Genomic DNA, 25,932 nt, shown 5'->3' with positions numbered 1-25,932 from the left:
CCATTGCCCCCTCCCCTTCAGGCACATGGCATTCATTTATCATGCAAACACAGCTGGCCATGTCAAAGGAGAACATAAACAACTATAGTTAGAGCAAAGAAACTGCAAATGCTTTTCAATTTTATTCTTACTGGGAGGGTAGTGGCATCCTGACATGTCACATCATCCAATGAAAATTGACAGGGACTTTACCACGGCTCCTAGCTCACCTAGCATTTATGGTACTAAGTCTTGCAGTAACCTTGGCTTGGCTGTAGTGTTTTGTTCAGCCTGCAGACACGGCATTCCCAATTCCAGATACTTTTGCTGGGTCAAGACCAAACTAATCAGCACTAACGGAAAGGGAAAGTAATCAGATGTGAAACACAGAGACCATATGATGAGCAATCTGTCAGGCTAGTACTGCACAATATTTGTACAGGCCAGTCAGAAATGGGTATTGCAAACGGAGCTGGAAAATGGTAAAAGTTAAAAACATGATCAAGTGCTTTTGATGGATTTCCCAGAAAAGAGAAAGTCTGTTCAGGAATAAATGTAACAGTTTCCAAAAAAAAAAAAAAAAAAAACCAAAACCAAAACAAACAAACAAAAAAACCAACAAGAAAACCAACCAAAATAAAATGCACTTAGTAACCTTTAAATCAACTTTTCCATTGGATAAATATAAATCAACTTTTCCATTGGATAAATATATTTGAAATAGTTGTACAGTTCACAGTGGCATAAAGTTCTCTGATTGCTTGAGTGCTTGAAAATATCTTATCAGTAAAAAAATACCAGAGCTGGGGGAGGAAAACCCTCTCTCTGAGTTCTGTACATGGGCAAATGCACAGGTTTTGGCAGGCATCAGGTCATTAGATCCATGGGAAACCAGCAGCATCGCAGGACTGCAGATCACAAGTCAGGGGACGGAGGATAAGAAGAATAGTAAGGCCCATTTTCCTGAAATGAGAACAGAATGAGCAGTTGAACAAAAGTCTTCTCCAATACACCTTGGTGCAATGGATGATTACACAGAGGCAGAAATAAACAGGTAGTCCTGGCTTTGTCTTCCATGAGTACGGTGACTGCTGCAATTCACCCAGGAGAGGATTGTGCTGGTACACAGGCAAAAATAGGCCTTGAGTTTGCCTCTATTTTTAGGAAAAAGTGCAAGTTACAATTCTGCCATTAAGCCAAAGCTGTGATGCAAGGAAGCCACAAATGCTAACATAGCCAGTCACTCAAGACAAAGTGGCTTACGCAGACGCACAGCTCTGGCTATTACAGCACATCCTCTTCGGAAGGATTTGGCCAATGCAAACCATATTCATTCCAGGTTAGAGACCTGGGATGAAGACAGGAAGAGGAGGAGGAGGAGGGACCAACACAAAGGCAAGGCACCCTCATACACTTCCATTTTTCCTCACTGCTTCCCCCACCCCACCTTGCTGCATGCTTGTTGATAACATGGGACAGGGAAGATGAAACACAGATAGTATTTATTTTTGCAGTCAGTGTGAGGTATACAGCAGGTATATAACATGAATTTTATCTTGTCCACAGGCTCTTAGTGTGTTATGTTACAGTTCTTGGCTGAAGAAAGGCAGTCTGCCTTTTATGCACATAGGAGACTGCTCTATTGGGAAAAGAGTCTGCTGCTTAGCCAAGCCCTCTACTCGGAGAGAAAGAAATAATTTAAGAAAATTGTTACTCACAGAAGAACAACTAGACTTGCCAGGAACCCTTTCTTCTCCTCATTCTTAAGATGTGGAAGTCAGCCCCTTCAAAGCTCTTGCAGAGCAGAATGGGAGAAGCACAAGAACTATGCTTAGGAGCAAAGACTCATGCTTGCCACATGCGATCACTTACCCTGGCATCATACTCGAGGACGAAAGGGGGGAGATCAATCTGTTCTGGGGGTATGGCTGTGAATAACTGCTGAAGGCTTTCCACATAGTGGATTTTGTCCTTTAGCCCTGAGACTGTAAAGGTTGTGAAAAACCATGCCGAGACCTGAAAATAAAAAACCAAACAAAAAAATTAAGATGGTGCTGCTTCAAAACCTTCAAGGTCAACATAATACTCCATAGATCAACAGGCTTGAGTTAAACTTGAAACACTACTATCACGGCAATAACACAGCAAGGTCAGGAAGTACACGCCACTGACTGTTAGCAAACACTGTCTTGAGCACTTCCAAGTTTGCATTTTCTGACTCCATGCTCACTCCTCCCCAAGTGTCAGTTTAAGATCCTGTTCTACTGTACAAGAGTTGACAGCTGTTCTGTTAGTTGTCTTCAAAAAGCCACCTGTATTGTGGCACATTTTCACTTCCAGTTTAGCCAGCTCAGAATATGACCTATTTGACTCTATATCCGATAGAAGCATTTTCAACTGTTTGCCTTCAAGCTTTCACAGAAAAGGCAGTTCAAGGGAAAGAGAGAGACTTTCAGCTGTTCAAAGGTCCTATTGAAATCTCATCTCTGCTTTAGGCTGGCTGGCTGTTTTACCGCATTTCTTATCAAAGCCTTATCAACTTATTCTATGAGAATAAGCCTTATCGACTTATTCTACAAGATTTTACTTTAAGTATTCACACCTCTGTCTCTTTTGGATATAAACAGGATAAGGAATTATTGTTTTGCAAAGGCCAGTAAGATGCCATTGATGCTTCTACAAGTTATTAAATATTCCTTTTTAGATTGACTGCACAAGCTTTTACGTTTCAACCCACGTTCTCCAAAACTAAGCAGTATATTACTTTTTGTTTATTTCTTATCTAGTCTTTTCCTGGCAGGCTGAAGGGAAAGAAAAAAACCTGTTCTACAGGTCACAAATGCTCATATTAGGGACCACTCACACGGTCCTGGGCAACCAGCTCTTGCTGACCCTGCTTGAGCAGGGGGGCTGGACTAGATGACCTCTAGAGGTCCCTTCCAACCTTGACCATTCTGTCACATGAAAAGCCTCAAGGAAAGTGGGAGTTTCAAATAAACTGAAACATCAGGTCAATAAAAATGATCTCCGTGAACACAACATTGGAAGACAAAGTTGATGCCTAAAATCTGTCCTGGAATAACTATGCTGCCTCCTCAGAACAGCATATTTTCATGAGAAAGGAACAATGAAAAAGAGAAAAGGAGATAAAGAACAGGACAGGACATTTAAGATCAGTTCATTATTTTAAGGGCAGAATTAGGGATTTGTTAGCAGAAAGCAAGGAGACAGATTATTACTGGTATCCATTATTTACTATATTTTTCTAACAAGACCTCTTATGAGTGACACTGGATGACAGTTTGAGTGAAAAATACGTTCTCAATCCTGTACCAAAGAAGCATGCATTCCAAGGCCTATTATGAGTGACAATCATTAAACAAAATAGCTATGGATGTTTAATGTATAAAAGCCTAACAGAATATTTTTGCAGCCATCACAAAAACTGTTATCAGGAAAAGTGATCCCCTCAGTACACAAGCCATCGCAGTTTGACACATCTTACCCAGTAATACAGAAAAAAAAGAAGAGGGGCAGAAATGTTCCTAGAGAATTTTTCTATTATCTCCATTCTCAATAATCACAGGTTATAGAAACAGTAATACCAGAGCAGCTATTTCCTTATTGGTAAGAGAACATAGAAGTTGTAATTTAAACCAAATCCCTGTTAATGCACTGAAAGCAGAGTAAGTTATACCAGAGTAGTCAAGCAAAATCTAGTAATCTGCTGAAGTTTTCCTTCATTTTTCTTGTCCTGCAGTTCTGAATTTGAATAAGAGTCTATCAAAGTCACCGCCAAGCTAGAAAACCAGAGCGTTAAAGTATCAGATATCCTTCCCTCATAAAAAGAGCAAAACACAGATAAAGTGTGTCACCGATCTCTTAATTGGGTCATACCCCATAGAGAAACTTAGTAAAATCTGGGAAATTTTATTACAATTGGAAAGATGTTGTGTAAAAAAAGCCGTAAATGATTTGCAACAACCTTTATATTGGCACCTGATGTCCAGAAACTGCTTTTATGACTCCTACAGAAAAACAAGACAAAAATTGTTCATGATAAATACAAAGACTATGATGATTATGAATACCTAATTTGAGTATTCAGGTATGTTTCAGTTTTGAAACATTCTTGATTCACAACCAAGTTACCAAATATACAAAAACAAAATTTCTCTGGGTGAGATTGTGTCAGATCCATCCACTGACGCTTCAACTCAGAATACAAGCTCTAAAAAGCTTCATTTGGAGAGCTCTCGGAAGAGGGGAGCTGAGAGGATTCACTCAAAGAGACCTTTACTTATATATCAGCAGCTATAGCAATAACAAGCAGAAGTACATTTACATGCAAGAGTACAAAGGAACTTGTGATAGCACTTCAAGGGTATCACAATCTAAGGCCTGGTGGTGAAGTGTTCACGCAGCAAGAGTTGCTGCTGGTCTAAAAAACCGCTGTTGCCTACGCTGTGATTTCATCACAAGAACGGTTACCTTTCAACAGCACATGAGAATCAAGTTCTTCACAGATCACACGAACGCTCACATCAAAGCGCAAATAAGGCAGGATCAGTGTACGGTAACAGATTGTGCAGTGATACACCCTGCTTCTGTGTTGAACCTTCCTCCCTGCATACCAAACCCCATATATTCTAGACGGGCAATTATCCTCAGAATATACATAATTCAGAACAGTTTCGTACCTAGAAACTGAAGAAAGAATCATGGTTGGCACCATAAAGTACATTGAGAACACTGCTTGTTTTCTAGGGCCACATGAGATTCCAAGAGACATGACGAAAAGCCTCTTGATTCCTTTTAGCCCAGAAATAAGCAAAGCAACTCTAACAGATGGCAGCCATCCACTGTGCTAGGATTAAATACTGCTGTAAAATGGACAATTTATATCAGAGATATAAGAATGAGATATATGTACAAGGGTGATGTTTGGGAAGCTGCATGAATACACAAGCCTTCCTCCTGCATTTCGGTCATGGGGTATTTTCCTTTACTTCTAGGGGAGGAAGTCAGTGCTCCAAATAGGAAGATGAATATGCCAAACATTTTTGAAGATAGTTGAGGCTTCCGAGCTAGCAATCTTCCATGGGGACAACAGCCCTGAAATAGCCAAAAGAGGAGGGGAGAAAAAAACCCGAAATTATTCCCTCTTAGCAGCCACCTCCACCACCATGACTTTCTGCTGCATATTCCCCATTGTGTTTCATAAGCTGATGGTCTCTGCGATAGCCAGCAGCAATCCCACTTGTCTTTCAGTTAGGGAACAGGCTTGGCAGAAAGACATGGACACACATATCCTTTTTTGCCTCCAGCTGTGCTGCTAGAATAGGATACAAACCAATTCCATTTCCAGCAAGTTAGAGAACTCTCCCTGCTTCCCACCAACTATCTGCATGCCCCACAGATCTGTCAAGTCCCACTGCAGTTCCCAAAGGGACAGAGAACACGGCAATAGGCTAGTGAACACGAGTTCTCATCCTCCAACAAAAAAACCCCAAACATTTCTCAACCAAATAGAAATGTACAGGAAGAGAGGGGGGAGACAAAGTGCTGCTGAGAATCTAAAACACTAGTACTTCCTAGCTTCAACTTTCCCACTCGCCTTTCTGACCTAAGTAATGTTCTATGCCAGCTCCTGCATTTTGAGGAGCATCAGGGCTGGAAGTTTTAATTCAAGCACTCAGACCTCAGATCTGTACCTTGTGGGAATAATTAAGATCCTGACAGAAACTGGAAGGTATGCTGTTGGGAAGCCTCAGTCTCATCTACATAAAAACAAGGAAGCTCTAAGTCTCATGGTGTCCCAGATGTGCACATGCAGAGAAAGGACACCCTGGAAATATAGCAAAGAAATTCTTGCTGAACATGTGCAAACAGATGATTTTTTCCAGGCGTATAATCTTCTCAAATTTGATCAACATCAGCAAAAAGCAGAATAAACACAGAGGTTAATCTGATGTGAACATGGAGGATCACATTTCTAACTGTTTTAAGAGGACAAACAAATATTTTAGGAAAGGCTGCTGCTGACGCTTAGTTCATCCGAAGTACTCATACTGCTGCAATATGAGTAGTACACATGAAGTACAGAAGGGAGCGAGCTCCATCTTCTGTTGCCCCACACAGATCATAGCCAAGGATAATATCTTACTGCTTCATGAGTTCAGTTTTTCATCTCCTGAAAGATTAACAGAATTTTTCTGCACTCCATCACAAAGACATTCTCCCCATCCTTCTTTGCTACTCCACACTCTGTAATCCTGACTAATCTCAGTGCTGCTTGACACATCGGCCTCTGCCCTTACCAGGGCAGCTCTTAAGTGATATGTAGCACACATGCAATACCTCTTGTGGGGAAACAGAAGGTGAAACATCCAGGAAACGAACTACAGAAGAAAGAATTCCCAGAGTTTTTGGTCATGGTTTGTCACCCTGCCAACAAGACAGCAGGAAAAAGGACAAAATGTTTCTCTTTGAAAGAAAGAGGATCCAAAGCTTCCGCCTCTCTCTGTTCACAGCACACACAAAACAGGGTGCAGGTTGCTGCACTGCATTGGAGTTCAGCTTCCACTGAGGTTGGAAGACTACAGCTCGACCAAAGATGGGGATGAATTTCAAGTTCTGACCGTGGAGCCAGAAGACACTGCCTGATTTTGGAAGTTTTCCATATACCTCCATGTTCCTCATACTACAGTCTTACATGCTACTCCACCAACACCTGAAATATATTTTTCTTTTTTACTATTTACCTCACCTTTGAACGAAATGTTGGGTGGACAAAATACAGTGCCTTCAAGTTCCTCTTGTACCTGGTTTAGAGAAAGAAAAAATTCTTTAAGTGATTTCTAATTAGGGTCACCTACACAACCCAACATACGTAAAAACACAGATCACTTCGCGTAAGTGCCCGTGATGTAATTTTACAAAGTTAGATCTAATATAAGTTAATGTAAAGGGGGAGGGGGAAGCAGAATGATTATTTTTCAGGTAAAGACATTATAGCCTGCAGTCTTTTATGTGGACAGTGAAAGTTATGGACAAATTATGACTGCCAAGGTTACCTGAGCCTCTTTCCTCACAACTACCAACATACTTTTAACAAAGCCAGGCTCCAGAAGCTCCACCTCTGGATAGAGACAGACAATATGCCTCTCTAACTGCTCCAGAAGGGAGATTAGATGACAGAACTTCCTGGTTTAACAGATGGTTTTGAGAAGGAAAGAAACCATATCTTCCTTCCTCTTGCCTTTGTTGTTTATTTAGGTCTTTGTCCCAGCAAAACTCTCTAACAAATAAATGGGAAACCAGATACAGGGGATGACAAATGTTTGCATAGCACAGAAGATGACCAGAAGGGGTTCTTTTCCTATTGGCACTCACTTGGCATCAACAACATCATAGAGTTTCTTCAAGAAATTAGAGTCTAGTTGATTGTAATCATTTGTGAGCGTATGGAAGTACACCAGGACATATTCCTTGGCTGCAATATGATCCATGACGTGGATGAAATACAGAAGAGCCTGAGACAAAGAAATTAAATTTATATTTGCAAAGAACTCTTTCACGGTTGTATTACATCTTAATATGCTTCTTTTAATTCACTGACAAATCAGAAATCATGAGGTTGGGTGGTTTCAGCTACAAAAGCAAGATGAACATTCCAAGTCTGCAACTTGACTGTGATAACTTAGATGCCTTTTTTTTGTCTAGATGACCTCACATATGGAGATAAATTCTTGCTGTTTCCATGAAAAACTAATTTGACTCATTACATTTCACTCTTCGTGTCTTGGCAGCTATAGAAGCAGGACAAGTCTCTTCTTGAGAAGAAAAAGGAGTCCATGTTAGGCCTGTTTTTCTAAAAAATAGTCCAGTTCCTCCTTGAAAAAAAGCCACTGTAACACACAGAAAGCTTTACAAAGGAATACATTTTTATCTGCCTACAAAAATAGTTTCTATTTAATCTCTTAAGTCTTCTACAGATAATGTTTCTATTATTAACACTGAATTACCCTTATAATCACTCTTACATTCTGAACATTCGTATTCAGCCTTGTCCTGGTTTTTGGCTGGGATAGAGTTAATTTTCACAAGAAGCTGGGAGGGGACACAGCCAGGACAGCTGACCCACACTAGCCAAAGGGGTATTCCATACCATATGGCATCATGCTCAGTCTATAAGGGGGAGGGCTGGCCAGGGAAGAGGGATTACTGCTCAGGGACAGGCTGGGCATCAGGTTCCAGGTGGTGAGCAAATTGCATTGTGTATCACCCACTTTGTATATTCTTTTATTAGTACTGTTGTTGTAATTTTCCTCTTCCTTTGTGGTCCCAGTAAACTGTCCTTATCCCAATCGATGAGTTTTACATTCTTCTTCTGAATCTCCTTCCCATCCTACCAGGAAGGGGTTAAGGAGTGAGCAAGTAGCCATGTGGTACTTAGTTGCCAGCTGGGGCTAAACCACAATGAACCTAGACAACTTGAGTTTTACAAAGCCTTACCTTTTCCATGTCTATCAATGTTACAGGGATATTCCTTCCAACCACCACCATCACTGTGCGGCCACAGTTATCTACACCTACAAAGGAAAGAAAAATATGTCTCTAAACTTGTCTCAGTTGTGCCAGGTTTTGGAGTTGGTCCCTTTCAAACGAGGGAGAACCAGCCACAGCTCAGAATTTTTGCAATGCATCTGGTTTCCATCTTAACAACAGAGGAAATACACTTAGAGTCACTGTTCTCACTATACCAGTAGCTATTCTGATCCAAAACCAGGTGCATCACATCTAAGAAACTTAAGTCTTAAAGACTGTAATTTTATGTTGCCTGTGTATGTCACGTTTATCTAAATGTCAGGTAATAACATGGTTTTTATTTAAAAAAAAATCAAACAAACAAAACCCCAAACCTTCACTTGCAGTTCTACCACCAAAGATGACTTCTTCCTAGAAGCCTAGCTCTGAACTCTAATGCACAGATTCCCAGAGCACACCTTATGGACCTTCTACAGCCCACAGAGCCTTGTCTAAGGCAAACAAAAGAATTTAAAATTGCACGTACTGAGTAGAAGGTATCTCACAATTTTGGTATTTGCACAAAGATCAAGGTAAGTATCTGGATTTTCAGGAGGCCAAAGATATCAGCCGAAGTGCTGAACAGACCTTCTCTGCAGGAACACAGCTATTCTTTTGAGAGCCTGACTACTTGCTTGTTTCTCCCTGTCGTGGTGTAAAGCAGCAATAAGCCACTGGGACTACGGCAAGTTTTTACGTCTGAGCATGATGCTACCTAAAGAGTAGAAGTGAACTGAAGAGTACAGGTTCCCCACCTCTGCTTCCTAGGCTACAAGGACCTCACAGCTATTTTCTTCCACTGAACTCTCCATTGGGTCATTGAATCTCTCCCTAATCTCCCCATCCACTGAACTCAAGGTTGCAAGATGTGCTGCCTGTGGTACTCAGCCATTAGTACTAGGAGACGCCTACAGAGGAGAGCAACACGTACCTAACCTGAGGGAAATAAAGCAAGCCATTTTGTTCAGGAAAGCTGTGTTAAAAGTTGCTTTGGTAACTGCTTATTCTCTACACTTATCATCTGAAAGCAACATTCATTTCTTTGTTACAAATTATGTCATACAGAGCACCTTATGCATTGACTTAATCTAACAGTACTGATTTACATCTAAAGTTACAGATAATTCAGGATATGCATGTATTCTCAAATTGTTAAAGTGGAGCAGTTTGGGAGTTTACCACACAGTCTTTCAAAGCCAATCAAGAGAGAATTCCTGCTTTACTGCAGAGATGTTGCCTAGTTCTTGGCCAGGCTTCTAGCTTAGTAACATGACTTATTCTGTACTCAGTGCCAAAGAAATTACATTTTGTATTTTTACTTTAAGACAATATACATCAGTCATCAGTACCCTGAACTTACCTGTCTGGTACAAGGCTTTAAGAGAAGCAATATCGGAAAGGTCTTCAGCTCTTGCCTGACACAGCCAGCGATTATAACTAGAAAGTTAAAAACATCTGGTCAGATCTAATCCCCCTTTGGATTAGCATTAGAAGCCTGAAGAGGTATATGGGAAGGGAAGGTCAAAACAAGCCATTTCTGACTGAGCCCTCTCTCTAATGTTGTGGTTTTCTAACAACTTGATAGTTGCTCTATAGGTCAAAGAAAGAAGTGTTGGGGGGCGGGGGGAAGAGAGATTTGAGTGTCTTAGTTACATACCTAATGATTTTCACTAGGGCAATGAATATGCAGCAACTAGTAACTATAGTGGCACTGCATTTGGGCTGAAAAGACCTCAGAGTTTTTTCCATTTAAATACCTCAGTGTTTAAAAATAATTAGGAAAAATAAAGATAATTTCTTTAAAAGTCTAGAAGTTGACTATGACTATGCAGCAACCAGTGTCACATATGGATTTTCTTTCTCGTTTGAATGATGAACAACTTAGTGCCTCATCTAACAAAACAAGCCAAGCATCATGCCTCAAGTGGACTCCAGCATAGAACTGGCTTCTAAGAAAGTGATCATGCACATTATGGTTAGTAGAGGGGGAGGAGGATAAGGAAAAAAGCCTCAGCATTCATTTATTTATTTTTCTGTTTTGAAAGATAAATGAAAAATGTTTTGCTATCTGCCCAGAGCCTCAGAAGCAAGTGGGCAGCATTGATGCAAATAACCCCACTACAAAAAGCGGTGACAAAACAGTGACATCTTGTGGCATAGAGATAAGGCAGCTGGTCAGGTGCCCTGGGTACGCTAGTGGGTTCATCACTAGCTTCCCTTTTCCTCCTATTGCCCCTTCCCTTCTCCCTTCAGGCCAAAGAGGCTACCACCTCTTGGCTACCACCAAGCTTTATCTGTATTTCCTTGCCAGAAGATTAGGCTTTATAGATAATAAAATCATCATAAGGGTTGGTCCTCTGAACAGCTAACTAATGCAAAGCATTCACGCAGACAAGGAAATTCTCACTTCCTCTGATGCTGTTTTTGCAGTGCTGCCTCTGACAACTGTCCCTGAAGGATGAGGCGCCTCTGTTTATCAACGTCTCCCTCCATGCGGGCAAAAGCATGGGAACCAATGAAAGACAAATCTGCCTCCAGACCCTCTTCATCTGAAGCATCTGCAGTAGAAACAAAAGTAGTGTAAAATGTTCAAGCTGTGTACAGGACAGCAACGCCACTGATAAACTGCTATATATTTCAGTGAGCCAACCCAGTCAGCATGCTACAAACTAACACAAAACCCCACAACGTACCATGATGGGGCTCAGATAGCTCACCAATACCACTGATAGATTATAGCATGTGATTGACAACTACACGCTCCCCTAAATGTTGGTTTGCCTGGAAACTAACTGGGCAAGTTCTAGTCATCAGCTTGTAACAAAGAGATAATGGTTAACTCTCTCAGAAAATAAAGTCTGGAGAGAAAGACTTGGGCTTTACAGCTGTCCTACTTGTCATAGGGGGAAAAATAAGTATGCAGAAGGACAGATGCTGCAGCTTTATTCAGTTTAGAAGCTGTACTGTAGAAAGGGCTCACTTTTTCTATCATTGACACGGCTTGAACAGATGCTATAGAGCTAGGGGTAACCTGAGTTTGACTATTTTGAGTATTGTTTACAACACGACTGTGTGATGAATTACAAGAGCATGGGTGTGCTTGCTGGTGACAATACCAGAATGCTCCACTGAACTTGATGTCATCAAGGAATATTGCTGAGGCTTCTAGCACCACTCCTCTGGGCAATCTGGATGGGAATTGAGTTTTCCAGTTTTAGTGTGATGTACTACAGTAGCAATGGGACACAAGTGTGGGATTGTGCTATACCCATTGGCTCCTACACATGCAAAACAAGCCACAGCTGCAAATACCACTCTAATCAGCAGTTTGGACAGGGGGAAAAAAAAAGATTGGAATCTGATCAGCAGGAGTAGGTACATCAGATACCCAACTGTGAACAGGAAAATTAAGTTGTCTGTATCCTCATTGCAAATTCAGCCTCATCCAAACTGGCCATGTGAAAACAGAAAACCTTTGAAATCCACTCCAAGTTATCTGCTTTTGAGGTTTAAGGCTTTGCCTGAAGTGTAAAATTTTCATAGCACTACTTAATATTACAAACAGACTTTTTTCACTGAGCTTTCACAGCCATTTCCCAAATAGCAATCTCTGGGTTGATCTAGTTCCTCTATTTTTTAGGGACTTTCTCCTAGTTTTCATTGAGCATCTACTATTTTCAGGCACATGCTGTACGAACAGAATCTTGAGACAAGATTTGCTAATATATAAACAACATTTTGCTAATAGACCATTAAGAATAATGACTTTTTAAGTTAGGGGTTGCACAAGATTCTGAAAAAAAGCCCTGCAAAGCTGCTAATTACCTTGAGAAAAAAAAATTTGCAGAGGGAATGAACTTCCCCACCTCCCCCCCCCCCCCCGCAAGAAAAAAAAAAGACAGAACAACAGCTCTACCACATCCTCTAACCATACTGCTCTACACGATGAGGCAGAAAGCAGAAGTTACTGATGTGGAACACATGAAGAATGAGGCAGCTTGACAACTGTCTTCATTATATCCTGCCTTAGGTGAGGTGAGGTAGGAAGCCTGCCTTGTTTTCCATCTACTTTCACACAGAGATACTTAGTCCAAAGTTAAGAACTTACCGTCTGGAACACCCGGCTTTTCAGTAATCCTGATCTGCCGCTCTGGTACTACAGGCTCTCCTTCTGCATTGCCAATATCTGCAGGGAGGTAAGGCAAGGATTGTATCTCTTCTTCCAATGATCTTGGAAAATACAGAGGCAGCAACTTCTGGTAAGTGGCCTACAAATAAGAAAAATGTGTGAAGGTCTATCATGCATCCTTGCTCTTCAGTTAAGTAACACCTGTCCTTGTAGCAGCGATGTTCTCAGAGGTTTGGGGTCAAAGCACCATGCCCTTCAATGGCTTATTTTGGGCTGCTACCTGGCAATAAAGGCAGATAACCTCGATAAAGGTTATATTTTTTTTTTTTTTTTCTTGCCATACTGAAAAATGGCCCTGAGAGGACGCTGCTTTAACCTGCATGAATTCAGGTAGATTGCAGATACTTTAGCTTTGTAATGAAGTTACAATACGCATGGATGATAGACTTCAGCAAAGGCTGCTTACATTAAAACACACCACTACACAGATCACCTTTAGTGATCTCACCAGGGGGAAAAAAAAACCCCCAACAACCAGCCAAGAGAAACTCTCCCCACATAGAGGAAAATAGTGAAAAGTCTCTACTGAACACTGTAATACTTCATGTGTTCTCTCCAACTGATTAGCAGTTTTAGAACCCCAGCACGTTAGTTCTTTTCCTCATCTGGATGCCACAGAACCTGAACACAGCAGATGTTCTGCCCAGGAACAGCCATTAGCAAGTCTGATATACAAGAGAAGTCAATGTTCAAACTGCTAGCATTTGTCTGAACACAGATCATTAAATGTGAAGCTTGTTATTTCAACAAGCCAGCAGCCAAGTTTAAGATGTTTGTAGGTGATCTGTGGGCATGCTAAACTAGCACAAGAGAAGCAGCATTGCTTAAGGAGGAATTTCCCTTCTGGCTGGCAGATCCCATCCAGCACAAGTGCATGCTATAACCTCTAGTATCAGCTCCTGTTTATGGCTCAGGAACACAGAAGTGGAAAGATTCTGAATATGTCCATAGTGACTGCTAAGAGCATAAACAGTACTGGGAAAGACACTATGCTACTAGGAAACAGAAGGATGCTGTTAGACCAAAAGTCTATGTGATTTGAAGGGGAAATCCAAATTCAGCTCTGCAATGCACAAGTTAATACTGCTGCAGAGAAGATCAAACATGCCCATGAATTTTCGTGGGATAAACATCAAGGAGATACCTCCTCAAGCTCAGAGACTGCAAACACCACCTTCTCCAGTGTGTCTCCATGAATCTCCAAGAACCTTCTAACTGTGCCTGCAAGGAAGAAGATTAAATATAGTTAGCAAAACGGGAGAAGACATTTACACACATGACTACAAGTTAGGAAGTCAGAGTGCAGAATAGACACATCTCTCTCCTCATACAACAGAACTCCACAGGCTGTATGCAAGTGTAGACTAAGTGGTAGTTTAACACACCAAATGAGTTGCTTGGCATGCTGGAAGTTCCAGCTTCACTCTCTTCTGCTTCTCACTTTAGAGATGGATACAAAAAGAGAAAAAGTGTCTGTTTGATCTTAGCTTATTAGGTATTCCTCAGTCTGTGGAATATGATTCTATGGCCCTGCAAAATCAAGACAAATTCTTCCTTTACAGAGTCTTGTGCAAACAGCCAAAACCAGGTATTCCTAGAACAAGTTACTGTGCCCTAAGTTATCAGGAAAGCAAGATAAGGAAGCCACAGCAGAAGCTGGTACAAGAGAGTGTCAGCCACACAAAACCTCTGGGGTCAGCTATGCCAAAAAGGCACATAAAAATTTTATTGGTAAATCATGATAGAATTTATTTCCTCTATCACTTTTTTTTGGACTCTCGCAAAGCTTTAGCATAATCCAGGGACACAGTGAAGTTCCTAAGCATTTGCAGCTGAAGGGAAAAAAATGTTTTGTAACCAAGCTCCCAGTCAGACATATCCTTGTACACAGGTCCCTGAGCTGCAATAATCTTGACATGTCAGAATTTTCAAGTGCTTTCCTGTCAGACTGCCAAGAGAAAGTGTCCAAACAAGTAGGTTGGTCTAGCAGTATTTTATCAAGTAGCATATAGCCCTACAGAGACAACAGAAAAGAGCAATAAAGGAAAGAAGTCTACCCTACAGAGAATACATTAGCACGAGTTCAAGAGCGAGCAGAGGAAATAAAAGGAGCTATTCTCAAATATTTCCTGTACAGGAATTCATGTATAATTGGGTTGACCCACAACATTACAGGAAAAATGCAGTTGTGCAGTTCCACAGCAAACAGTTTTCTGAACCTGAGACATCTGAAAACATATGCTCACGTAACAGGCAGGTAGCAGAGAAAACAACCGACAAATCTGTTTCTTCAGCATCAGCACCTCTGCTAAAACAGAGGGCGAGAAAGATTTCTCCAGTCAGCTTGCATAGCAAGAGGAAAACCCTCTCCTTCCACTCGCAGTAACTTTCCTATTGTGCAGGAGTACCATGCAGGAAGGTGCAGGGACTGGGTGGTGGTGGTGGAAAGCAGATGGGAGCAGGCCAACAGAAATGAAAAAGTCAAAAGAGAAAAGGGAAAACAAAGACCCAGGCAAGTATGTAATATTCTTCTCTAAGCACTTTTCTATTCTTTAAGTACTGTCAGCCTAGAAATTTTCTAATTGGTTTTTAGTAGCCTTAATTTTTTTCTCTAATACAGTTTCCTCTTGAACCCAAACTCATTTGAAAACTTTTAGCATCTGCAATGCATTTTGGTAAGAAGTTCCATAAAAAAAAAGCATAAGCATAAGAACCATTTCCCCTCGCTTGTTCTGAACCTGATTCATACTAGCATTCTTTGAAGGTTCTTATTTTGGGAGACAGTGAACAGCTGATTCCTACTCACCATTTCCATGCCACTCATGAGTTTATAGACATCTATCATACTCCCTTCAAGTTCAGTGTATTCCAGTCTGAAAAAGACTTAATCTTACTTATATATTTCTTGCCTTTCCCTATCGTTGTTGACCTCCTCAGCTTCTAGTTCTGCTATATTCCTTTGAATGTGCAGCTTTAAAGGGTGGACAAAACACAGATTTATAGCATAACATTCTTTGTTTTGTTGTGTCTTACTCAGCTTGCTGTTTTGAACTCCAGTGAACTTGTTTTCATGGAACTATTACAATCTCAAGATTTGGCTTCCTAGGATTAGCCCATCATTTTGCATGCAAAGGCAGAAGCATATATGGGTGGGTCAGTGGGGGAAGACTATCACTTTATGTTTGGATATGCTGATGACACTAAAATGGCAGATAAAATTCAGTCTGTTGCTTGAGGTCTAGAGCTATTTAACAGTAAGGCCACATCTTTGCTATTATGAACAATTTTCAATTACCAGCAAACTCTCTCACTTCACTGTTCAGCATCTTTTCCAGGTTATTAATTAATATATTGAAGACTGCAAGTTCCAGCACAGATTCCCATGGATCTTTACTGATAACCTCTCAACAAAGAAAGGATCATTTGTTTTTATCCTCCATTTCCTGATCAACCATGGAAGGCTTTGTCTTTTTACGGCCTCTAACAAACTACAGCCTCCTAAAATAAAGGTTTCTCCCTATCAACAGCAGTTTGTCAGTGGTATGTGATTTGCTGAATACTGCCATCCAGTTTACAACACTTTCCAACAAACTTACGCAGTGCTATATGGGTTGCATCCTCCAAGGGATAGCATCTTTTCAGGGAGTTAATGACGCAAAATCCTACAGAGCACATTGCCTGTTCCCTGAAATCCAGAAAAAGAAAACCAAATTAACGGACGGTCAAATGAGAACAAATGTCTGACAGTACAGTAGATAACACCAGTACTTTTTTTCCTGCCTCTATGCAGCAGCAATCCTCTTTCAGGTTCATGCAGAAGCATTCTTTCTTGGCACGATGCATACATACCATCATTAAGCAGAGGAAGGGGGAACCATTAATGATTCCACACTGTTTCCTCATGTTTGTTCTCAGATTTCTCCTTCCACCTCAGCTAAGTTGTTCCTGCAATTTATCATATCCTGAATGAAGAAGTTCTCCCCTCAAGCTCCCTGCAATCCTTTCTAAAGTACTTTCCTTCCTGTATAGGATTGACAGCGAGGAGAAGTAGGGGAAAAGAAGGTATTCCTTACTGCAAACATTAGTCTGTTCCTCCACCTGACCTATCACTTGTTTTGTGGACACAGACAAGGTGACTTACTCAATCCTAGGTATGATTAGACAATCGCTGGCCTGAAGTGATACATACTTTAAGATCATTAAGATGCTAAGTACCAAACAGACACACACATTTTTAGAAAAGTAAAGCAGAGGTGTTGCCAACAGTCATCAGAGGAGTTTGAGCAAGCTCAGAGTTGGTAGACAGTTTCACAAGTGTCAAAAGTTACTCTAGAGAACAGATTGACTGAAAGGCACTCAGAATTCAGTAAGCAGATTTATTAGAATTTTTTAACTTGTTTCGATCCAGACCTGACTTTGCTTGTTACTTCTGAGGCAGAACAAAACTGGCATATACTAGAAACCTTTGCTGTAATCTTGATTATGAAACACATACTATTGCACTGTAAACACACAGTCCAGACTTGCAAGAATTATCTTCCCAACCCTAAGAAATTTTTAAGTTTATTGCTCTTGTGCAGGTATTATTTGTGCCTGCTACCATTACAGCAGCCATCACAGGAGAAGAACAGAGTATAGAAAAGAACACAGAAAAATAGAAAGCAGAAAGATCAAAAAACCTGTTAGCTAAGAGGAAGTAGAAAATACCACAGATGAAAGAGGAGAAACTACAAACCCATCTGCAGCAACTGTAGATTTAGAAATAACCTTGAACCTTAACTCGGAATTTTAAGTGGCTGTTATATGCAGGCAGAGAGGCCAGACATATGAACTGATACATCAGTCAGATCTGCCTGTGGATATGTCCACGTGGCTGCAGAGACACATGAAGTTGCTGCTTGAGCAAGATTATTTAAAGCATTTGGCAGCACGGAGCCCAACACAACTATCAATGCTGCCTCTCCCCAAAGTCACTGAATGCTGCATAGCTCTAGCTACACTGTTTTAGGACTTGAACCAGATCAGATCTCTCTGCACATTTTATCTACGCCACAAAACAGATAACAAAAGGCATGATATGTACCACTATAAGCCACTAACATTCTTATGTCCTTAACCAAATCCCATATACATGGGAAGATATTCACAGCCATTTGGCCTCTGTGCAGACCCGAGTATCTGGAACAGATGTGCCATGGATGGCAAACCCTCACATAAGTTGTGTGCTTACTTTGCGAGCTGCAGAACATTGCGGTAACAGCTGTACAGAGAACTCTCAGCTGCTGTGCGATACCGGCTTTTGTATTTGGGTCCCACTGTGTGAATGATGAAACGTGCAGCCAAATTAAATCCTTTGGTGAGTTTAGCCTCGCCTGTCCTGCACCCTGAAAGAAATAAACACAAGGATAAATGCCAATGTCATGCTAAGAAAGCTGGAAATATTCAAGCCCTTGACTTCCTCCAGAGTCAGACAACTCCACTTCATATATAGAAGTCTGTGCTTTAAGACATTAAATATTAAGGATAGCATTCTATCTCATAACAGGTACTAGTTAGGTTGAGGAGGTGAGACCTGTGCTCATTCCCCTAAATTTTAAAATTATGCATGTAAGGACAAACCAGAAATTGCAGGAAATGTTGCAGTGCTTACTATGCTACATACAAAACTAAAAGGAGAAATGATTTAACAACGTGCAGAGAACTGATGCACAAATACGCTATACAACCAGCAATAAAAAGTCCCTCTGAATTTAACAACTTGGTTTGGGGAGATTGCTTTTTGGATAAAAGGACTATAAATCTCCTTAATCAAACCCACCAGCTGTTGGCAAAGCTATTAAAAATGAATAGATCAAACACTCGTTTCATCTATGCTCCCAGAACAAGGTAGCCTTCTTTATATCCACAAGTCAGGAGTAGGATCATAGCTTTCCTGGCAGACTAGGTGACTAGTCTGAAGGCACAGAAGTTCAAACAACACGTTTAGTTGTGCCATTCCCGGTACCTTCCAGTTATATACTCTAGGATCACTTACTGCATGGTAGCAGACTTTACATCTGTACCTCTTTTTGGTTTTGAGTGCTTTTTGGCTATGCCCTGCAAGTTACACATACTTAGCTCCTATAGGGTTTTTTTTGCAAGGGAAATCAGTTTGTCAAAATGCTTGGTGACACACATAGACCCTCTATTCCCTTCAGTTTGTTAATACATTTCTGATAGCAAAAAATCCAGAACAGCTACTGTGTTTGAAGCCTCTTTTTTCTTCAGCACTTGGAAGAAAGTTCTGCTAACTCTCCCCTTCTTCATCCAACTCTAATCTGCTTCAGTTCTGGACAGCTGAAGAAGTACTTCCAGTCTTTCTCTACCCTCAAAGACATGCATTTTCTACCTTCTTCCTTCTGCTTGTACAGCTGCATTTCAGCTTTCTGATCTGGCTGAAAACTACTATTTTCACTGGATTAGCTTTCAACCTGATCTTCTCGGGCCACGAAAAGGCCGGAGACACGAACAAGCGGCTGCGACCACCCTTCTGGCAGCAGCACTACAGTAGCTTGGCTTAAGTCAATCATGGAGCTGCCTACTGAACAGGAGCATTCACCTCTCCCACTCCACTCTTTTCCTTGTGGTGCTCAGGTAGGCTATCAGCATGCGTGAAAGTACATTTCATAACGAGACACATTCCAGGTCAAGAATCTCTCTTACTCAAAACTTTAAGCATGTCTTTTTAAGGGCAACAACATGTTGCCTTCAAGCCAACATCTTGTAAAATTTTTGATCCAATAAATCACGTCATTAGCTTCTATAGACCTCCACCTTGTTTTGTCATGGTTAATCAGAAGGAATACAACAGTATACTAAAACTAAGCATACTCTTCTGAATTACTGCACGTCCTCTAAGAAACCTCAGGTCAAGAGAGCAACTAAATAAGCACAATATGGAAAAAGTAGAAGATAATACTGAAACAATGTATCAGCTATCAAGTTACTATTCTTCCTCCACAGTCCATCCAAGTCAGGCAACACCAAAAGAACAAGCAAAGGCCTGTAGGAAAAAAACTGCCTTGTGAAAAAGAATGAAGCAAGTTTGACTGAGGTATAGTTGTGAATTCTGTGGAGAAACTAACAAATTCAGACAACCAGATGTGGCATCAGTAATCTCTAACTACACTTACATCACACTTAGTACTTCCCAATGCCTTCTGCCTGCAGATCTCTACAAAATTTATAAAACTAAAATAAGCAGCAAGTATTATTCCTATTTGAAAATATAGGGTGAGGTGAGCTAGTAGAGTGAGCTACATAAGGTCAAGGTCTGTGGCAAAGCTGGAAGCAAAGATCTTAATTTATTTTTTTTATCCCATGAGATTTCAAACACTGGAACAGCTTTCTCTGAATCCTCCATATAAACTGTGCAGCAGAGAAAACTCTCACTGGAGTTGGAAGACTACTATACGTTGCTGTTACAGAAGGTCTTTATTAGACTGCAACAAGTACGTTTTGATAGGCAAGCATATATCAATAGCACTTCGTTTACAAGCCTAGAACCTTGGCTGTAGTATTTCCGTGTTAATCAAAACTGCACGCTGTTCCCAGGAAGGCAGAAGTTAGCTTAGCCTTAAAGAAAGCAAAGGCCTTTGAAAGGTCAGCATGTCACATGCTTTAAGGTCATTACTTTTTTATTGGAGTCTATGAAATATGAATGTATACCAAGTAGCAGGAACAAAGCAGGAGAGAACTGAAAATTGCCACCGTGCCTATTTTACAGCTTTAGAGCAACAACCATACATTTTGACTTTTTCCCCAAAGAAGATTGTCCTATGAAAAGAGTTCAAGGTTAAATGGAAAAGAGCACAAAAAGGAGGCAGAGGTGACAAAAGAATCAAACCAATTTCTTAACTAAGCTCCCTTCCACTTCTGCTACCATGACAAACACACTAAGGGTGCACAAAAGCCAAAGTTGTAACCCAGCCTCTCTTTCCTCCCCCATGCAACAGGCCAGTAGAGTGTCACAGAAGAACTGATTTCTGAAAAGCTCTTGTCACCAAATTAAAAAGAAAAACTGTCATGTATAGGGAGTTGTGAACCTGCAGAATGCATTAGAGAAAAGACATCAGTGTCATCACAGGGCTGAAGGATACGAAACCATATATAACTGAGCATGGCAAAACAGAATTTAAGAAGCTAAGCCCAACTTTTACAAAAAACTCCCTACAGAGCTGACAGAGCTCAAATTTTAAGGACTCTTCGAAATGTCCCTCTCTTCTCACCTCACAGTGCACATAAGAAACCCAAGTTTCTTTTAGAAGAGTTCTGGTGTACATAGCAGGGTCCTAACTACTGTATAAGATCTGCCGTATTTTAACAGTTGTTTCCACCCAAAGCATGACTTTTCCATCTCCTAGGAAATGGTTACTCTTCCTCCTGTTTTATTTCCAGGTTACTCACAAAAAGCAAGCTGAATCAGCAGAACATGATTCTATAAAAACAGACGCTATCTATTCTATTGTAGTTTAAACTGCTGAGAGTTTGTCTTAGAACTATTATAGCTCTTCTATCTGTTTTGTTACTACATGATAAGGAGATACAACTGCTACCCAAGTAAGGGAGCAGTATTAATCAGGGATCAATTGGGTCTCAAAATCCAGCTCAGTACCACGGTTATTAGAAATGTGAATTTTTAGCTGAAAACTGTATGACCTTGGATAACTATAAACAATTTGTTCCTCGCACACAAAATAAGGAAACTCTTCATCTAACAGGGACTGGGAATAAAGCTGAGTATTTGTAAATATCATTATCAGCCATTAACTCTGTTAATAAAGAACCTAGGTAAAGCAAACTTCATCCATTTCCAGAACACCCTTCCATTAGGAATGGTCTTGTAACTTTATTAGAAAGCAATTTGTTTTGCAGAATAGGCAAATGAACCAAACAATTTAAGTAGTCACTAAGACTTTATTTAGACATGCAGTGTTTTATCATTCCATCTATTATTGCCATAGCTTCCTGAAAGACTGTGTGTGTATATTAATAGCCTGACAGATGATACACAAAGTGTATGTTAGAACCCACTTAATTTCTACAACAGTGAACCTCAGCTCATGTCTTCCACACTATATACACACACTGAACAGGGTAAGAGCAAAATCTGAAGATGTACAACACTGGTCCCTCAAGCAAAAACTCTGATAACTACTCTAAGTGGCTTCAGATAACAATGGGAATTATTGTATCATAAAGTAAGGGCTCAGCAACTCGAATATCTGCCACAGATTTTCAATGATCTGTAACCTGAATGGCAAAAAGAGAAAAGACTAGATTGGCATGTGTTTCCTCCATTTATTTCACATTAACACCAGACATGGGGGGGAGGTATACCTTGATTTTAGTTTATGCCCAAATCCTGATGCTTAGTACTATGCAAGGACAATAGATTTCAGTAAGATAAAAATGTCTCCAGCCATTTACCTTTGAGCTTCTGCAGTTCATCCCTCAGGTCAGGCCCAGCATGCATGAATATACTTTCAGATACTGGATTCTTATCAGTGAGAGACTCATTACTGGTATTTACTATGGCTGTGCAGTTCAGTAACGCTACATTTCCTTTCCTGAGGAAACAAGGAAACAGTTTATTGCAGGCTAAATGTAAGATTAAGCAGGATATTCTCAAACAAGTGCTGACAAGCAAGGAAATGCCAAGTTAAAGGAAAAGCCTAAACAGTAATCCAGTGCCCATATAACATATCGTACTGCAACATGCTCACCATGCAGAATCATCCGTTGCCTCTAACTGATGAAGAAAGATTGCATGCAACCCATCATTTCCTTAAAAACTCCTAGCCTCAACAGTAACTTAGTGATGTATGTAGAACAGGCAGTGTTGTAGTTGTCTGTAGGGCAGTGTAGCTGGCAGAGCATCTGAAGTAGCATGTTAAACTGATGGAGTGCAATATGTTCCCAAAAAAACCCATCTATTCTTTCTTGCAGATAAGAGGACAGGCAATCCTTGTGGTATACCACTTTCAAAACTTCAACAATTTTTTTCAACGTGCTTTTTTCAGTTTGCATACATACTACCCAGGGCACCTCACTGCTATTGCTCTTCCCCAGACCACTGAAGATCGAGAGGGACACTGCAGCTAGACAAGTTTTCATTGCTTTTGTTCCAAAATTGTGATGCTGCAATTTGATCACGTTCATTCTGCTGTTCAAGGATCAGACATGCAGAAGATACACAAGGCGGAGATGCATAAGAGACAATGGATTAGCAGAACTTTGATCTGCTTTTTGTCACAGCAGCAGCCATTAGAGATTTTGGGATCAAAGAGCATAGGAAGGGAAATAACGATTCCCACGCATAGGGAGAGATTCAAATTGAAATTGCACACATTTATTATATCCAAGCCCAAGTCATAAGAGATGTTTAACCTTTTACTTCTCTTTCTTTACATAATCAGGTTCAGGAAATCCATGAACAGTCCCATTTCCTGCATGTATTAACCAGAAAGAGGTTCAGGCTGATCCCTGAATCTGTGTCCCTGAGAAATCCTTCTCTCTTCACATTAACAGAGTTACTCATCAAGAGAGCAGGTTCAAGTATCTGAGTTACAGGAAAGAAAAACTGATGGAGTAAGTTCACCTTAGCACACTGTACTTTATCAACAGATTTTTGGTAGGAAAATATGAAGACAGAACACAGAATCAGGGGGTGGAGTACAAAGCAAGCCACAAGAACCACATGAAAAAAATAAATACTGATCCAAACCAGAAAAGTGAAGGCAAAATAAAGCCACTAAAGGAAGAAAAAAGCTAGTAGACGGTATATTTTTTTTAAATTAAAAAAAGTTGTATCAAAGCCCAATTAGGTTGTAATATTAAGCATACAGTATGACAGTAGGATGTACAGCTCCAGTCTGCTGCATGGAATGCCTATAAACATGCAATTTATAACCTATGGTGGAGCAAAAATCTCACATTTGCAGATTTACAGTGAACAAAGAGATTATTTTCTTCCCAGATCTATACTGTTTGATTCAAGAAAAGAGGGTTTAAAGGTTTTATTCTACAGCAGTCATCGTTACATCAGGCAATCAGATCCTGCAGAAAATGAGGAGAAGAGATGATAAAACACTCCAGAGCCACATGGAACTTACCATAAGATTATTTTTGCATTGATGTCTTTCCTGTATGGAAAAGGTGACCTAACATCAAGTTGAGCTTTTTCAACAGGATTTTGGTGAAAGTCCAGCTGCTTAGCCTCATAGGCATCAGCCCAGCCTGGCAGACTGTCAACATCCACAAACTGGGAAGGGGCACCCAAGGGATCCATGGAATGGAAACAACAACTCCTTTCCTCTGCTAACTTGTCACACTCCAATTCTCACTGGAGTCTTCCAGGTGCTTTAAAGGAAGAAAATCAAATCAGGTCACCAGCTGTTCACTAAAAGTAATTCCTGTGGAGCCAGAACTTTCACAAGACTGCAATGCAATTACAGCTAGCAGAAAACAAAAAAGCAGATATCCAACTCAACTGCTCCCTCTTTCCGTTTTGTTATCTGCATGCAAAAAAGGCAACGCAAATACTTGCGGTATGCCAATCCTTTTCCAACACTGTAAGATGATAACATCTTCTCTATTAAATTGGTCCAACGGGCTTGTGACCTTGTATTTTGAAAATGTTGAAAACAAACTCCCAGATGTAGAAAGGGTCTTAGCCTTTCTGAAAATTATTATTTCTTTATCTAAACAAAAAGCAAATTTGTAGCAGGGTAGCTATAATCTATCCCTTCTGAGATTTTGGTCTAGTCCTGGGTCATATATTTAAACAAACAAACAAACAAAAACACACAGAAGAAAATAAACGACGTCCTAATCCACCACAACCTCCAAAAACCCTTAATGCAAAAAACCGCTTCCAAGCAAGCCATGAAAACATCCTCCGTCCCCCCAAATCATACAACCCTTGCAGTTCACTGAATTCTGAAGCATCGCAAATAAGATTTACAGTTGCTTAGTTCTCACAGTCATGCACTTGAGCACAAAACCCCTTCGCCCAAATAGGTTTTGCAAGAAAGAGAGCAAAGTCGTAAATTTGAACACTGGCCCAATGAACTTGCAGACTGAACTCTGCCATCTGACTTTTTTTTTTTTTTAAAAAGGCCAAGATGACACAGGTTGCTAGATTAAGACTCAAACTCACCAAAACATACTTTTCAGCAGCCAGCACATAACATCTAGGCTACTATGGTTTCCTTGTAACTACTAAACCATACTAGTGCATTAAGCCAGCACAAATGCGCTCACATAAATAACTTCAGTTTGCTGCATACACAGCTACTACTTAACCTTTTTCACAGTTCATAAATGAAAATAATTTTGAAGAGACAGCATCCACAAGGAGCAATTCTGAAACATGAATGATGAAGTACATTCATTAGCTAGGAAAAAAAAAAAGTCCACAAAGTGAGGGATAATAAAGGTTGACACTATGACAAATACAGCCACAACAGCATCTAAATAAGATTTTTCCCACAAAGAGCTTGGAAGAAGGCAGCGAATAAGAAGGTAAGAGCAGTCGGACTGTCTCCAACCAAAAGCTCATCTACAACGGTGTCTTCCCTCTGACGAACAGCCAAAACCAGGGGCCCAGTAAGAAGCAGACGGAGGAACGGGTGCACATGAGCTCCTCCTGCCTATCTCCTCGCCCCCCTCCCCAATCTCTTGCCCGGGGCCCCCTGCGGCAGAGGCGGCCCCTGCGGGGATGACCGGCTCGGAACGCGGAACAAAGCGCTGCGAGCGGGAGCCGAGGTGCCCGAAGCCCCTGGGCGGGGTGCCGCACCCCTGCCCGGGAGAGAGGCGCTGTCTCTCCCGCCTCTTGCAACCCCCCGCCCGCGCTGCCGATAGCTTGTGCCGGCGGGGGGAGGCCGGCAGCCGGGCGAGCGGTCAGCGGCTCGCCCCGACTCCACCCGGCCCCCATCAGCGCGGAACCACCGCCACCGCCGCCAGTAACAACGGCTGCTCTCGCGGAGAGGCGGCGCAACAACTCACGGGCGGGCCGCTGCCGCTACTGCTGCCGCTGCCAACCCCGCCCGGCCAGAGGGTCCCGGTCGGCGCCGCTTCGGCGACATCACCCAGAAAAGCGGAGCGGCCGCCGCAGGCTTCCGCTTCCGGGAGTA

General features: G+C 41.1%; 1 protein-coding gene across 1 annotated transcript; it reads right to left on the bottom strand.

Moving 5' to 3' along the window:
* Window positions 1-88: 88 nt before the first annotated feature.
* On the bottom strand, window positions 89-25,928 carry GDAP2 (ganglioside induced differentiation associated protein 2). Its single transcript, XM_075764476.1, has 14 exons — window positions 25,805-25,928; window positions 23,911-24,157; window positions 22,226-22,365; window positions 17,988-18,141; window positions 16,354-16,442; window positions 13,902-13,978; window positions 12,677-12,836; window positions 10,976-11,126; window positions 9,929-10,005; window positions 8,497-8,573; window positions 7,375-7,514; window positions 6,749-6,803; window positions 1,852-1,995; window positions 89-942 (listed from the first exon to the last, which is right to left on the bottom strand). Exons 2-14 carry the CDS (start codon window positions 24,084-24,086, stop codon window positions 895-897), a joined length of 1,488 nt encoding a protein of 495 aa, XP_075620591.1. The 5' UTR covers window positions 24,087-24,157; window positions 25,805-25,928; the 3' UTR covers window positions 89-894.
* Window positions 25,929-25,932: the final 4 nt, after the last annotated feature.

Source organism: Balearica regulorum, chromosome 1 (assembly GCF_011004875.1).
Source record: "Balearica regulorum gibbericeps isolate bBalReg1 chromosome 1, bBalReg1.pri, whole genome shotgun sequence".
NCBI classification, from domain to species: Eukaryota; Metazoa; Chordata; class Aves; order Gruiformes; family Gruidae; genus Balearica; species Balearica regulorum.
The sequence above is the reverse complement of the archived record's forward strand: the minus strand, read 5'-3'. Positions and strand labels throughout refer to the sequence as shown.

Excerpts from the sequence above, each read along its gene's own strand:
- GDAP2 (XM_075764476.1), bottom strand. The coding sequence starts at position 24,086 with ATGGATCCCTTGGGTGCCCCTTCCCAGTTTGTGGATGTTGACAGTCTG. Across the intron at positions 18,142-22,225 it reads TGAACTGCAGAAGCTCAAAG|GGTGCAGGACAGGCGAGGCT; the intron begins GTAAATGGCTGG and ends TATTTCTTTCAG. Across the intron at positions 12,837-13,901 it reads CAGTCTCTGAGCTTGAGGAG|GCCACTTACCAGAAGTTGCT; the intron begins GTATCTCCTTGA and ends TCTTATTTGTAG.